Source organism: Lagopus muta, chromosome 19 (genome assembly GCF_023343835.1).
Source record: "Lagopus muta isolate bLagMut1 chromosome 19, bLagMut1 primary, whole genome shotgun sequence".
NCBI lineage: Eukaryota > Metazoa > Chordata > Aves > Galliformes > Phasianidae > Lagopus > Lagopus muta.
In genome coordinates this window covers 7453591-7468737 of record NC_064451.1, presented here as the reverse complement: position 1 = coordinate 7468737, position 15147 = coordinate 7453591, and the positions used below count along the sequence as shown (strand labels likewise).

At 47.4% G+C, this 15147-nt stretch overlaps 1 protein-coding gene across 2 annotated transcripts in view; it reads right to left on the bottom strand.

Annotated features, from left to right (window-relative positions):
* Positions 1-15147, bottom strand: part of COL5A1 (collagen type V alpha 1 chain) — a 127352-nt gene that overhangs the window by 88366 nt on the left and 23839 nt on the right. For both annotated transcript variants that reach the window (XM_048966446.1, XM_048966447.1), the window contains exons 2-4: positions 12510-12677; positions 7547-7760; positions 6799-6961 (exon numbers count right to left, since the gene is read on the bottom strand). In XM_048966446.1, the coding sequence (XP_048822403.1) occupies positions 6799-6961; positions 7547-7760; positions 12510-12677 (545 nt within the window). The remainder of the gene's footprint in view (positions 1-6798; positions 6962-7546; positions 7761-12509; positions 12678-15147) is intronic.

Genomic DNA, 15147 nt, shown 5'->3' with positions numbered 1-15147 from the left:
CCAAAATGGCAAAAGCTCAAAGACGATTAGCTTGGAGGAGTGGCTAGCAAGGAAATGAGATTCAAGGCATCTTGTTTGAACTACAATTACAAAAACTTGTCCATTGCATATTGCTGCTGATGCAGCTACTGTCCTGGAATAGGCAAGGAAGCCAAGTGGTCCCCTGACTTGAGCAGGACCTCTGCCCTTCATTTACAAAAGGTATTACCAATAGATTTTAATGACTGCTAATTGCTCTATGTCTTCAGCATCCATCATGCTGTGCCAGCAAAACCACAAAGAAGGACCCCTCCAGAAATTGCTTCAGTTGGATCTCCTCCCATTTATGTACCACTACTACCCTGTTTCTACACCTGGGAACAACTGCAAACTGTGTACCACTAGACTACCTCTGTACAGCCAGCATTTCAGATGCTCAGCTATCCAAAAACTGTTAATTACACGTTAATCAACCAGTAATAGCAACGCTTTGCCTTGCAGCTAGCATTCAGTGGTGCCCATGCCAAGGATAAAACTGTGCCATCAGGCCTTGTGCTACTCTGGCTGCAAGAGCAGGGCTTGGCTCAGACAACTGCGTGAAGCGATGCCATACAGCTTCCTAAGCCTGGGTGTGTATCTTGGCTGGATTAAAAGATACACGATGCACTGCATTGCTGTTAAGCATCAATAAAAGCACTTTTATGATCTGTCTGAACTATAAAGCACGTCTCTCCTTGCACTGGATGCAATCATTGGCCAGAAGGCATGAGATAGCAGCAAACTCCAGTAACGACCTACACATGACAAGCACACAGTGTCTTTTACAGTTAAAGAAATGGAATTTATCACTTACAAACAAACAAACAGAATTAAAACATTAACGATGCCGCTTTATTAGCCGTAATTACAAAATACACATCATGACAGGCAACCCTGGCCCAGTCACAAAGCTTGACTGAAGTCCAGGTGTCTGAGCTGCCAATTACCCAGAAAATCTCAGTGCAAAACAGGCGTTTGGGCAAAGCACACACAAACAATTAATCCAGTGTTTCCACCCTAACCTTCACTCTCCTTACAGGAACCTGACAGATAGGGATCATAAGGAAAGGTGTCACTTCAGGGATGAGAATAAACCACCTTAAGCACAGACTGCAACTTTCACAAGCTGCTTTGCAGTTCTTCTGCACGCACTCACAGACACACTGATAAAACCAGATGACGTCCCTGGGCACCTGGGTAAGACAATCCCATGCACAAGACTTGCCAACCCGAGCCAAATATCACGTTGGGGTTTTGATTAAACTGACTGCATCGCTTGGCCTCTGGCACACAAATCTCACCATTAATTGCAAAGCCATCCTGAGGCAAAAGCTTCAGCAGTTGCAGATATATTCTAGGCAGCACTGCTATTCTGGAAGAGCCCTGCTCTGTGATTCAATCCATATGTCTCAAGTGCACCATTTCACTAAAGAGGATCCCTTTGGAAAAAAAGAAGAAAAAAAAAAGCAGAAGAAATGACGAGAAAACCAGCAACTAAATGGAGAATTATTAGGAGACTGGGGAAAGCTACAGACATCTTCAATAAAGAACCCTAATGCTGGCTCAGGACGTTTCATTTTCCATCATCTCACACCACAGTATAAGCTGGTGGTGTAAAACATCGACTCTTTGCACTCCCTGAAAGGCTCTACAGCAAAAGAGGTGAAATCAGATTTGGCAGGGCCAGGAAAGCAGGCAGCCAGAACTGTAAATTAACTTCTTTCAGCAGTCTGCTGAGGCAGGGAAAAGTACACGGGAGCGCGCGTCTGTGGCGCATCTCGACAGAGAAATCCAGGTTAGTATACACCCCTAATTAATTCTAAAAGCGTTTTTTGAAGCTTGACAAGAACTTCAGCACGAGCTTTGCCCAGTTCCTTCCTGCCCCTGACCGTGCAGAATGCAGCTCCTGGTTCAAGAAAGCTGGGGACCTTGCTACCCTTCCTCAGTAAGTGCTCCCACCTGTACCAGCACCTCGTGCTTCTTGCTGCTGCACAAAAGATATGAATGACATTTGGAGCTGAGGCTCCCCATGAGGTCCTTCCCCATGAAGTGAGAAAGCCTGCAAGCTTTGCAGTTACCACCAGCCTGAACTTCCCAAAAGCCCGTTGCATTAGTAGCACCGTTATCCTCCTGCAGGAGCAGATAGAGGCTATTTGACACGTTAACAGCACTCTGCCTGCAAAAGCAAGCCCTAAATCTGTCCTCCAGCACCTGAAAAATACAGTAAGATGCATTCGCACAGATAGAAAGACTATTTTCTGCGGAACACCTTTTGCTAAAGCAAAATTTATTGATCCAATCTCGTAACCTTGGAGGCATCTGGAAAAAAAAAAATTAACGTTCAGAAAAGGTAAAGCTAAGAGCTTTTTCCAGAGCAAGAAATGCTAAATCCAAGGGCACAGGGAAGGAGAAAGCCATTACAACAGTGAAATGAAATCTGGGATTATCAACCCCAGTGATAATTGTTTTTGTCTAAGTGTAAACAAGGCAGAAGATGAAAAGAGAGCTGGCATTTCAACCCGAGAGCAGCACAAACATCTCAGCTGAGAGCACTGAAGCACTCAGCAGCCCTAAGAGCAGCCCCAGCACTCAGACTCACCCTCCCTCCATTTCTGATACTTTCATTTTGCTGGTGGTCTTCAAACACAAACAAAACCCAACAAAAACACAAAGGAGGAGAGAGGATGAGTGCCATCCTTTTAGCATCGTACACCACACCTCATCCCAGGCCAGCATTTGGCTTAAGCCAAGAGCAGATGTTTCCGCCAGCCTTCAGCTTCCCTGCATTGGCAGAAAGGTACATGCAGGCATTTGGGAGACCTTCTCACTTCACACCTTGTTTGGCAGCATCAAAAGAAACCGTTTGGCTTTATGGTACCAACTGGACCAATAAGACACAGTTATGGTACTCAGCTGCACAAAATAAGCTCCTCTCGTTTCCTGAGAAGCCAACCTTCAAAAAGCAGCATGCACACTGAACTTTTCTACTCACAGGAAAACTCATTTCATCTACACCAATACCAGGCACTATTCCACTATTACTTCTATTGAGGATCAAAATGCCACTTCTCTCGTGGGACAGTCCCCCAAAACGTTCAATGGCTGAACCACAAACAATTCAGAACTATGGAAGTTCTGGGGCTCCAGTAAAGGCAAACTGCATGTTGTTCATCAGCCCATTGCTGAGTTTGCAGGGCTGGGCCCCACACTGCTGCAGGAAACGAGCTTCTGTGTGTTCACATGAGATGCTTCAACACAGCATGCAGACGGTGTGAGTTCACCTCACCCAGCCATGGGGGCAATGGGTACCTGCCTCAGCCGTTAGGCAGCACTTTCCATTCCTAAAGAATCTCCAGCTGCACGTTATGGGATTTCTTTGTTCACTGCTATAATACAAGCACTTCTGGGATTGAAACACAGCACCGGTGACCTTACCGAGCCAGGACCTGAACTTTGGTTCAACCCACATCTGCTAAACCAGACCTTCTTCAGCCCAGGCTGCCCTTCCTCAGGACCACCTCCATGCTGAGCTGGAAAAGCCATCCCATGGGAGATGCTGTTCCCAGAGTCTGTGGATGCAGCAGACAAATGGATTAAATGAGCAGCACTCTGCTTGGGCTGGCTACACACAAAGCCTTGTGGGGCTTTGGCTTGGGCAGACATCCCCAAACTCAGCAGTAAGCTGTGCATGGAGCAGAAGTTACCTGCCAAGGCCGTCTTCCATGGGCAACCTCCCATGAAAGCTCACAGAGCATCCAAACAACCTGGATGAAGAGTAGAGCACCAAGAGAGGCCCATCACCCAGCACATCGCAGTGAGGCTCTGGAACAATCCCCCAGGTTTAGTGCTCAGCCTTTTGGGGACAAGGAAACCACTACAAATTTGCATTCTAACATATCCGAACTGCAAAAGAAACTGCTAATCCCCCTAACAACAAGACACATCCACGTGCCTTCTGACCTCCTCCCAGCGCTGCCATAGCCGCAGGAGCTCTGCTTGCTGCAGCCTGCGTGCCAAGAGTTTCTCCCAGCCCATGGGCTATTTCTTTGCTCTCTCCCCCTGCAAAAGGCCTTTGCAATCTCACAACAGCAGTCTCTCACTCACAGCTTGATGCCAGCCACCGCTGCCCAAGCCCTGTCCTGACATTTGTACACTTCTGTTGCAAACAACAGCTCGGCACAAAACTTAACTTGTACAACCTAGGCTCTCAGCTTGGCCACTCTTCAAACCCACCCGGCGTTCCCAGAGCCTCACAGAGACCCACTCAGCCTCCCAGCTAATTGAATTTTAATGAGAGGAAGCAGTTTTTTCCACCAGGAGAACGCTGTGCTACAGAAATGCTCTGAACCCCCCCCCATCCCTCCTGCCTGGCTGAGTTCTGCAGCAGAACACGAGCGAGGACATGGCCATCCGTGCACCCAAGGGACAAACACAGCGCAGCCGCTTTGCTGTGACCCCAGTTTAAATAATTACGACTTTCCAAACAAGTAGTGCTGGGTTTTTATTTGGTCTCAGCCCTGCCCGGGGTTCAGACAGATGGGAATTCCCACTTAGTGCTGTTGCTGATCCCAGCTGAGACCAAGCCTGCCTAAGCCCTCCCAGCCGCTGCCTTCCATCCCACACCCCACAACAGGATGGAGAAACCCCCACAGCAAAGACAGACACGCAGCCAGGCTGCAAACACACCGGGCAGCACAGCAGCACCAAGCCAAGGCTGGCAGGGCAGCTGCCTGCAGGACAGCAGCAGCTTCAGCCCATGGCTCAGCCCAGAAGCAATCAGCTTTTCAAGAATGCACAGCCCTCTAATTGTTTGCACCTCTTTCCCATCATCCTGAGCCACAGCCCTCCCCACACACTTTCTGCTTCAGCGTGCAGATTGCAGAGAAGAAAGGAGGGCCGAAAGGAAATTGAGTTGCTGAGATATGGAGGAAATTAGGTTATAGTCCACTGCCTTCATGAAAACTATTAATTAGGTTCAGTTTAAAGCTGCTGGTATCTTGATTAGTGTTTATGTGAGAGCATATGTTGAAAACCCTCTTTGTTTGATGAGGATGACAAAAGGAAGGGACAAATTCCAGAACTGGAGATCTTGCTTGCTTCCCTCCTCCCTCAAAAGCTTATACTGATGCTTTACAACATAGATGTGCAGAATATAAGAAAAAATAAACAAACAGATTTGCTAATTGTTCACTTCTGGTCAAATAACCAGAACGTTTCTCAGGAAGCTCCCACAACAACCCCATAGCTGCATTCTGCACCCAGGGCTGATGACAGGGCAGCAGCCTCCCGCAAAGGGGAACCACTGCTCTATTTTACACCACCCCCCAGGATCTCAGAGGGTTCACTGAGCACAGCCCTCTCCCTCGATGGAAATAACTTAGCCAGGAGCATTTCTTCCCTACGAAGGAAGAGATGGTCCTCACCAAACAGCAGCAAAACAAAGCAGCTTACATTTCCTTACTGGTTTGGATGCAACACTCGTTTCTGCCATCAGATCCCCCAGACCCCAGCGACTCCCCAGGGGAGCTCACCGCTTTATGTAGCAGCTCCACTTAAAATACAGCAACCAGTGCCACATTTTTGACAGCACATCCAATGCTTGCAAGACACTCCAACACCCGTTAAACTCAGCTTTTACTTTTTATTGTAATAGTCAGCCTTCCCAGGGATTGCCTATTAATTGAATGCAACGTAGAAAGCCGGTGCTTGCTCCCTAACTGGGATTTTGGCAGCACCTCTCAGTCCTTGCATCCCTGCTCTGTTTGTTGGTAATGTTACTGCAACTCTCTGAGCGACAGCACAGTGCAGGCAGGAGCTGGCCTCGCTGCACTTCTAATTATCCCCCAGATTGATGCTTCCCATCCCTCTGCTGGGCTGGGAGGCCCATGAGACACAGCACTTCCTGCATGCAAGCTCAATAAATAAGGAGGTAGGGAAGTCAACAGGCCTTGTTTACACTCCATTGCACTGGCGCTGATTTCAGGGAAGCAATTCTAGCTTGCAAGCAAGATCAGGGACGAGATGACTGTATGCATAAAAGCCTCAGAAGTACAGCAGAGCACAGGAGTTGAGATTGCTAGCAAAATGCATGTATTCAACTAGCTGCTGAAGTATGGGAAAAGAACTTCTACCATATGTACCTCGTCTATAAATAATCCTGTATCTCTTTGCTTAAATCATAGGAGCTCATGGGAACATTCCACCCATCATGATTTGGGGTTGCATTTTAAAAAGCAGTCGCTGTGTGGGAGATGATGGGGCTGCCAAACAAGCTGTCAAGGAGACTCCTTGAGTCACAGTGCAAGGAACCAGGAATCAATGACCAGTGCATGGAAAATGAGCAGATTACTACGGACTTTATGAGAACTGATTTGCAAGAGACTCTTTCTTCTGTTTACTGCCCCTCAAACAGGATTTAAATCATAACACGGGGATAAACGAAGTCCTGCTACTTTCAAAAGTGGAGCCTTTTCCATCAACACAGAGCACAAGAGCTACAGATCTGTAAGATTCTGGCAGAGGAGCTGGTCTAAAACCTCAGCAGGGGAGCAAAAGCAGAGAACCAGGGGAGATTCTCCAGCAGCCAACCTGGCCCACTGCTTGCATCAATACTAGAGGAAGCATTTACCTAGTTAGAACACAATCTCTAAGAAACTAAGTTACATATTAAGGAATTCCATGCAAAAATCCAAGACACGTTTCAAACAAAGCTGTCAAGCCCTCAAAACCAAAACTCAGCTCTGCAGAACGCCTCCAGAGCTGCTCATCATCACGACTTACCTCAAAGACTTCCTCATCTAATATCCTCGTTCCAAATACAATGATGCCATTGACGTCAATGATGGGATGGTCACTTCGATCCAAGAACTTGGTTATTTTCTTTTTACAGTCCAAAATCAAGGTGACGTTTTTCTTCTGCACGCTGATGGCGACCCTGTGCCACCTGGAAGAACACAGCCCACAGATGTTACACAGAGCCTTGGTCTGTCAAGAGCAAGCCAACGATTGCAATAACAACAAATCCCTCGTAAAAACTCTCCTGCAAACCTTCACACCAGCTATTATGTGCAAATGGGTGAAAATCAGCTTTAGGCAGACTCTACATGAGTCACTGGAAAGAGAAATGACTGTGCTGGCAGATGCCATTTGCTTTTCAACCCTCCAAAATAGCTCAGAGAGCACCTGCTCTTGCTTCAGTGAAGGGACTGATAACTCCCTGGCTATCCCTCCTTCCACCCTCCTTATGCCCTGTGCAGGATCCAAGGGGGACTTTCATTGTCAAGGGTTTCCTTTGGACTTTTCATAACAGAAGCCAACAGTGCTGCTACCCAACATAAGCACCAACACAGCTTGCACTAACTGGTACAGGGTTCACCTTTTACATACGCACTGTTCATCTGCCAGAGGGCACAGCTGAAGAATGGGATGTATGCACAGACATTTGTAGGACTCCAATTTTACACAACACATGCTGGCACTGTTATAAACAATGTACTGTTTGTTCCTTTGTGCACAAAATTTCACTTACTTGCCATCTGCTAGGTTAATGCCTCTAAAGAGAGGATAGTCTTCTGGGCCTGGCTTTCCTGTATGGTCTTCATACAGGAATACAGGAGATCTACCCATCTCCACACCAATTTGCTGGATCCCTTGCTCATTGTAAATTGAGATCAAGAAGGACTGACCTCCTTTCTTCGCTTTTACAGTGGTTAAAATGGAGAAGTCCTCTGGGAATGGGGAAGCTGGAGTGGAAAAGCAAAGAGGTTAGTCAGGTTTCCTTGACAATGAATCCCTACAGAAACAATAGGTTGCCTAATGATCTACGTGAAGAAGGCTGACTCTTCACCCCTCCAGATGTGTGTACATCAGCATCTCTAGAAGCATACACTGGGAAAGAGCTCCATCTTTTCCCCCAAAGCCTACTGAGATACAGTGCTGGAACCTAAAGCAGATGGCACCTGCAAAGCCAGAGCAGGGCAGTGCCTCTCAAGGGCTACCCACTCTAATGGCACAGAGCTGAACGTCACCAAGGATCTTCCATTAATCATCAGAAAGCCTTTTGCCAGCCCTCACTGCCCTGCCACACAGCCAAAAGCCACTCCATATTTCAACTTGCAGCACAGTACAGTTCAAGGTCTTCCAGAGTAAGAATACAATGCTGGGAAAACAGAGGCTCTAAAAAAACTGTTGGTTTAAATGTATTATTTGCACCAAACTCCTCCTCGATACGTCCTGGAGAATTAAGGAGAGAAGGCAGAAACTTCCTTTCTTTCATTTATCACACCATCTCCAAATTAACTTAATACATCAGAAAGACAGAGGGAGGTAAGCATTCCACACCAGTTAGGCAAATAAAACTCTCCGACACTGTGTGTAAAGACGTAGGGGAATTGCATCAGGTTTCATCTATTCCAGGCCCAGAACAGAGCATTCTGTGGCTTTGGCTTTCAGGGCTGGTACAGGGAAAAAAAAATATCTGTGAGCAGAAATAAATCTGGCAAACAGCAGGAAACGCCGGTTTGTCTGCATATTGAACAGCTCACAAGTTTCCATGATTTCTCTCCACTCAGGAAAGCAGACTTCTCTGATCTCAGGTGGTATCTTTCCACTTTTGCAAGGTTTGCATGGGAAGGGTCTGCAACTCTGGGCTGATGCCCTCGAAGTTTCAAGTGGACACGAACATCATCAAGCCATGCCCCGTGCAGGACGTGTCTCCTTAGCTCATCTTTTCTCTGCCCTTCATATAGAACCATCACAAATGGAAAAGCTTGGATGCACACGTTGAAGAGGAGGTCTCAAAAACCCCAGATGCGTTACTAAAGGAGTTTGTTTGATCAGATTCCGGTAGACGACAAAAAATTAGGGTACCCTACAGGGCATAACCTCATTTCAGCAGTGTGAGACGTGCAGGGTATCTTTCCTCCAAGGTCCAGGCTTTCACAACAAGGATTGCATTGTACTGCTGGGTATCTGCTTGGGAAATCTTATACCAAGCACAGCAAAGTGGGGCAGCCCTGCCATGGGCAGCAGGGTATGTGTGTGTGTGTGACCATCTGCGTGCGGCAGGGCGCAGCGAAGGGAACAACAACAATAGAGCATTTTTCAGCTGCAGATTCGCAGCCATATAAACCGCAAAAATTGTCAAGCTCAGTGCCCAAAAGCTTCCAATAGGCTTCCTCTGCCCCTAAAGGCTTTTCTTAGATGGTATCCCAGTGGGGCATAAGGGATTCTGACCTGGGTATGGGGGCGTGAGCAGGGAATTCTTCTGATTACAGCACAGCTCGCGAGTTCAAAAAGAAAGAGGCCATGAAATCACTCTTTTCTTCTGCCTGGGAATTGCTCAAACTTTATTAACCACTGCTGTAAGTGAATCTAGCCCTCCAGCAGAGGACTACACTGCAGAACAACGGAGGAGGCAGGAGAAGGCATGCAAATGGTGCACCGAGTGGGCAGCTGGGGACACCTGCACAGACACTGCACTGAACACAGCCAGCATCCCTCACCCAGTTAGACCACGTTTGTAAAGAAGCAGAAAGCATCTTCTGAACGGAGGACTCAGTCAATAATTCAGTGCTGTGGTAATAATAGAAGGATTTTCCTCCTAGGACACAGACCCAGATATCTGGCAAAGGCAGGCATCTGATCTTGGTGCCTCCCCTAGGATGAACTGAGCTTTATCTCCCTCCTGCTGAATATACACAAATCCTCCTGTAGAGCTCAATCAAGACCATACGCCTTCCTGGTTCCAATTACAGGCTAGAGTTTGGGGCCTTTTATGTAAAATAGTTCATGTCCAAAATTTCATTATGAATCCACAATACAGTACCTTTCAACTTGAGCAAGCTGCCAACTCATTAAAAAGCTGCTTTTAATTTTTTTTTTCATTATTATTAAAATGTCTCCATGGTGACGTGAGTTTCTCAACCCAAATAACCATAACAGATGAATTATAGCTGACATTACTGTTACTGCTCTGCTGTCCTGGCAAAATAACAATGCCTTCACTGTCACAGAAGTGACCCAGGCTATTGAGTGATGTATGAAAACACATCCGCACGGACAATATATACATGACAATAAATACATGGAGAGCATAGAAACTGTTCCAAATCCCCTTAAAGACAGGGAAGTCATCCCCAACAAGGGGCTTGGGAATAAGCCTCGATTTTCAGTCCACTCAAGTGAGCTCACTGCACATCCATCTCTCCTCCTCATAGCCCTGCACTAATGCTCAGTCTGGCTTCACTGCAGTGTCTTTATTTTTACCCTCATGACCAAAGCCTTTCAAATTTACCACATCCTGCAAAGCAGCAAAGGGTTCGGACCCCTATTCTGCAGATGGATCCATGGGGAGAGCCAGCATCGCTGCTCCAGCAGCCAACACTGAGGTGTGGGGTGGGCACAAGGGCGGCACGGCCCCAACATCCACTGCTTCACGTGAGCAGCTGGCATCTGCAGCACGCTCTGCTGCACACAGAGCAGCATCAGGCCCAGCTTCTTCCTTTCTGAGTGCTGGGATCAAGGATGGAAGGCTCTCATGCAAGCTCAGCCTTCGAAACACAGACACCAGGGATGCCTTCCTAGCTCTGGTGCTGCAGGTGTAGCAGAGGGGGCTGGCAGAGCCCTGACTCTATCTGGGAAGGACCAGAAAGCTTTAGCCATATAACACACACACACAAAGAAAAACAACCAGCAAAAACAATGAGATGATCAAGTTCCAAGTACAACCACAGAGCAGAACTGTTGTGCAAGTTGGTGCCGTTCCCATAGCCACTTCTCAGAGCAGAACAGCTTCTTGGTGGTGTCACCAAGCTCTGGTCTTGTTCTTCATCTGGGAAAAGCTTTCATTTTTGGAATGGATGCTTTCCTCAGAGATGACTGTTCGAGTTACAATAGAGATTCTTCAGCTCTTAAATACATACATATCTATACGTGCAGACACCCACAAGCAGCACATAGAAGGCAGAATTTGCTGAAAGAATGCAAACGACATTCTGCTGGCTGCCACTGAAAACCCTGCCTCTCTTGCTTCTGCTGGAAGAGCATGGTTTTGTGGGGAAGCAGAACTTATTCATGGAGGGAGGACAAAGAGCATCTCAGCAGATTTTCTCACTCCTGTGGGTTTGAAAAACAGACAGGCTTTATATATATCTCTTGCTTTGCTGGCTGTGGCTGCAGAAGCAGAATGCAAAGCCCATAAAATTACCATCTTAGAAAAACACCAACTTCTAATTAGCACAAAATATTATGCACTGTGTACGCTTGCCTGTGGTGCTCAAGAGCAGAGAGGGCCAGTCATTCTGTGACACACAAAGTCACCAAAGCCACATTTCCCCTAACGCACTGTGCTGCAATCACTTCAATGCCTTTACCTCCCCTCTCTCACTCATCTGGTGGTGTGAGCTCAAGTCACGGCTCGTTATGGGGATGTATTGAGCAAACAGCTGTGGTTCTGATGGAAAACAGCAGGGCTTCCCCGTTCTGCTCTTCCCTTCCCATCTCCTGAGCAAGCAGAGCAGATTATTTCATAAGAGTCCAGAGAGAGGTAGAGCTGTCTCAATTGCTCCACAGTTGTCCAGTGGAAGTGATTGAGAAGTTGCTTGATGACATCAAAGAAACACCATCTGCATCTCACCCATGAAAGACAGCAGATGCAAGCCACGATCTCAGAGGATGTCCAAACAGCGAGATGAGTCACAAACAAGAGATTCTCATACGATATGGAGTTACCCTCTGCGACCATGGTTCAGTTCTGCATGCTCTTGGGTTGAACTCCTTGAAGCAGCAGCAACCAATCTTTGCTAAATTGGCTGGAAGTCACTACTTTTCTGCTTTCTGCACCAAAAAAGGCTGTCGGGCAAGATTTCACAGTGGCTCCAGCAACCACTGGGAAGCTCTTAAATCCACTCTGTTCCAAACTGGAAACATTTCCTCAAAGCAGCACTCTTCAAGGGCTCTGTAAACTCCTGTGTCTTTGTGGCTTGCTCTAATGAACCTCCAGCCTCTTCAAACAGTCTTCTTGGGACATCTGTTCTTGTGGGGCAGTCTATTCTTTTTTTATGGTGCTTATTTGTGTTATGAGACACCACAGCCACAGAATAGGCTCCTACTGTGCCTGGCACTCTACAAACGCAGAGCACAACGCGGCCTGCGCTCCTTTGCATCTTCCAAGTCTCTCCCAGCTGGACGTCACTGTGTGATAATGAGAGCACAAACTTTCTAATATAGGAGAGAACATACGTGGAGGCATTGGCCACATCTCCCTCGATGAAACCTATCACTACATGCAAACGCGATGACAAAAGGACTTACTGCTGCGTTTGATGGTTGCAAGCTTGCAACCCGCCCCAAAAAATAGCAGAATCACTCATTCTCTGCCAAGAGAGCATGCATAGAGAATAGGAAGTGTGTAGTGCCTTGCATGTGTCTGGAGAAGCTGAGAAAAGGATCAGGTATTTCTAAATAGCTAACACAAAAAGCTGCAGACTTACCAGGATACAGCTGCTTTGTCGGTGCACTGAGCTGAGCATCTTTTGTTACTCTGTAAGCAACGTCTGCTTCTTTTGAAGATCTTCTGCTTGTGCAAAACCCTGTTGTTCTTGTGATACCATCAGGTAAATTGTGAAAATCTAATACCTTCAAGAGGTCTGCAGGTTCAGCTGCAAAAAGAAAAGCAGAGAACAAGAATTAACAGGCAACAGGGCCAGAAGTATGCTGAGGCAAACCTTTTACTCTTAAATTAGTCGATGTAAAGAAAAATAAGTTTTAAAGCAAGTACCAGAGTGAGCATCCCTAAGGATTACACACTTGTACCATGAGAAACAAGCACAGGGCAATTCACACCAGCTGGAATAACAGGTAAACCCACGGCCATGCTTATGGTTACAAGTGAGCTGTGGCTGAATCATCCCCGTGTGATGTGTCAGTGCTGGTCCTGCTCCTGCAGGCTCGCTCAGAGGATTCTGTGTGCAGCACCCAGTCCTGCCTGGGGCAAGGAAAGGAGATTTCCCCTTTGGCAAGCATTGCCTTGTGTTGACTGCTGCACAAAACACACACGCACGTGCAGGCAGCAAAACACAAGTTTGATGGAAGGGGAAAAGTCGAGTTATACGCTGGCTTTCCAAAAAAGCATGTTCTGGTTTCTGTGGGAATTCAGGGCATGGCACGAGCCTTCAGCTGAGCGTGCCCTGAAGCAAGCACACAGGCACTAACAGTGTGAAGCAAAAAGCTCCTGGCCTCAGCCCTCGCTGTCCTTATCCGCCAGGCTCATGACTTTACAGGGCAGCAGGAAAACCTATGTGTATGTAAAGGAGAGGTTCTCACACCCAGCGCACCCACACAGCAGGCTCCAGTCACCTCCAGATATTGAGGTCTCTAGTGATTCAATCACGTGAGTGATCCATCTCGTTAACCTCCTCATCTGGTCTTGCTCACACTGGGAGAGATGGCATCTCCAAAAGTACAGTAACCAGACCCAACTTCAAATGCTTGCAATAAATTGTTTTGAATCCTGATCTGATACTTGCAGCAAAGTGCCGTCAGAAAGACGAACCGCCCAACTCAGCAAACCCATGGCAGCACCCAAAGCAAACGCGTGCACGACAGCTTCATCTAGCCCTGCCTGCACAATACATCACAGCTGTATTCATTTGCCCCATGATCCATTATTTTCCCTGAAGAGAGACATCACTCAGAGCTCAAGGGCAGCCAAACATCGGGCACTCTGACATTTGCAATATCCCAGCCAATCCTCCTGGGCCCCAGCTCCCACCTGTGTCCCAAGGCATCCCATTACTGCAAAGGCCATGGAGGCACATCCCCATCACCAACATGGCAAAAAAAGTAATGAAAAAATGAACGATCTCCAAGAAGACAGGAAGATAATAACAGGAGAAAGTTTTCAAGGGAGTGAAAAATAAGAATAAAAAAGGGCCTCATCATGGGCTCAAGCACTCACTAGAAAGACCAGAGAAAAGACAGGAGAACATCCCAAGAGCCTGTGCTACTGATTGCATCCGTGGGGAAGGCTACAGCACACACATCAGCATTGAACACACACAAAAAACAGCAACGGAAAGAAATACGACGAGCAGATCTTTTACAGCACAAAAAGCTTTGGTTACCAAGATGATCTGCCTAATATTTGCATGGAAAAGTCATGTACATTTTTAGGCAGCTTTAAAAAAGTTTCCGTAATCCTGAGAAATTGGGTCCTCAACTGAGAGATTACAAACATATGGCAGATCCGAGTCAACGCTGCAGATAATAAACCAGCTGAGAGCGCCTGGCCCGAGCAGCACGCAGCTGCAACGTTTCCTTGTCTCTCATTCTTGTTAGACACAGAATATGGATGACATTTGTCTAAGCTGCCTTTACAGCTTGGATCTTCCCACTGCCTTCGACCAGGCTTTGTTTCACGCAGAGATTCCTGCATGCGCACAGCACAAGCCGCCTTTAAGCGACTCAACTGCTTGTTCTCCAGTTCTGCTTCCAGCCCCCTCCCTGTGCTCCGGGAGATTCAGATCAGCCAGCTCCCAGCCACCTCCAGAACTTATTTATGGAGAAGAGGGGAAAAAGGCAGAGGCAGGGGGAGGGGATGCGAATTCCAGACTCCTGACATCAGCCGCGCTCCCCAGGCGGCTGCAGGGGATTTGGAGCCGAGCTCATCGCGCTGCTATAACTGTGCAGCGTACAGAGAGGAAGAGCAGCACGAAGGCACCAGCAGCACATTTTGCTGGCTGTATGCATTAGCAGAATCACATCGCCTCCCAGGCCTCCAGCTGCTGCTCGGAGTTCTCCCACCCACCCTCACCCTCCATCGTGGCACTCCATGCTGCGCTCCTCCTTTCTGGAGGATGATTTCAGTGCCTGCTGCCCCACGCAGCTCTCAGGCTCCCAACACAACGTGCAATTCATCTTCGTTTGGAAGACTCTCCATCCTTCTCTAACTATGACAGATGAGCTCAAAGCAAGATGTTCAAGTCTAACAGCAACAACCTGGGTGCTGCCCAAGCAGCAGAATGCAGACTGTGAATCACATCAGCAAACAGGAGTGGAAAACCATGGGTCAGATGCGTGCGTGTCACCTCTGCTCACTCCCAGAGAGGCAAGAAGCCAACCGAAGTCCTC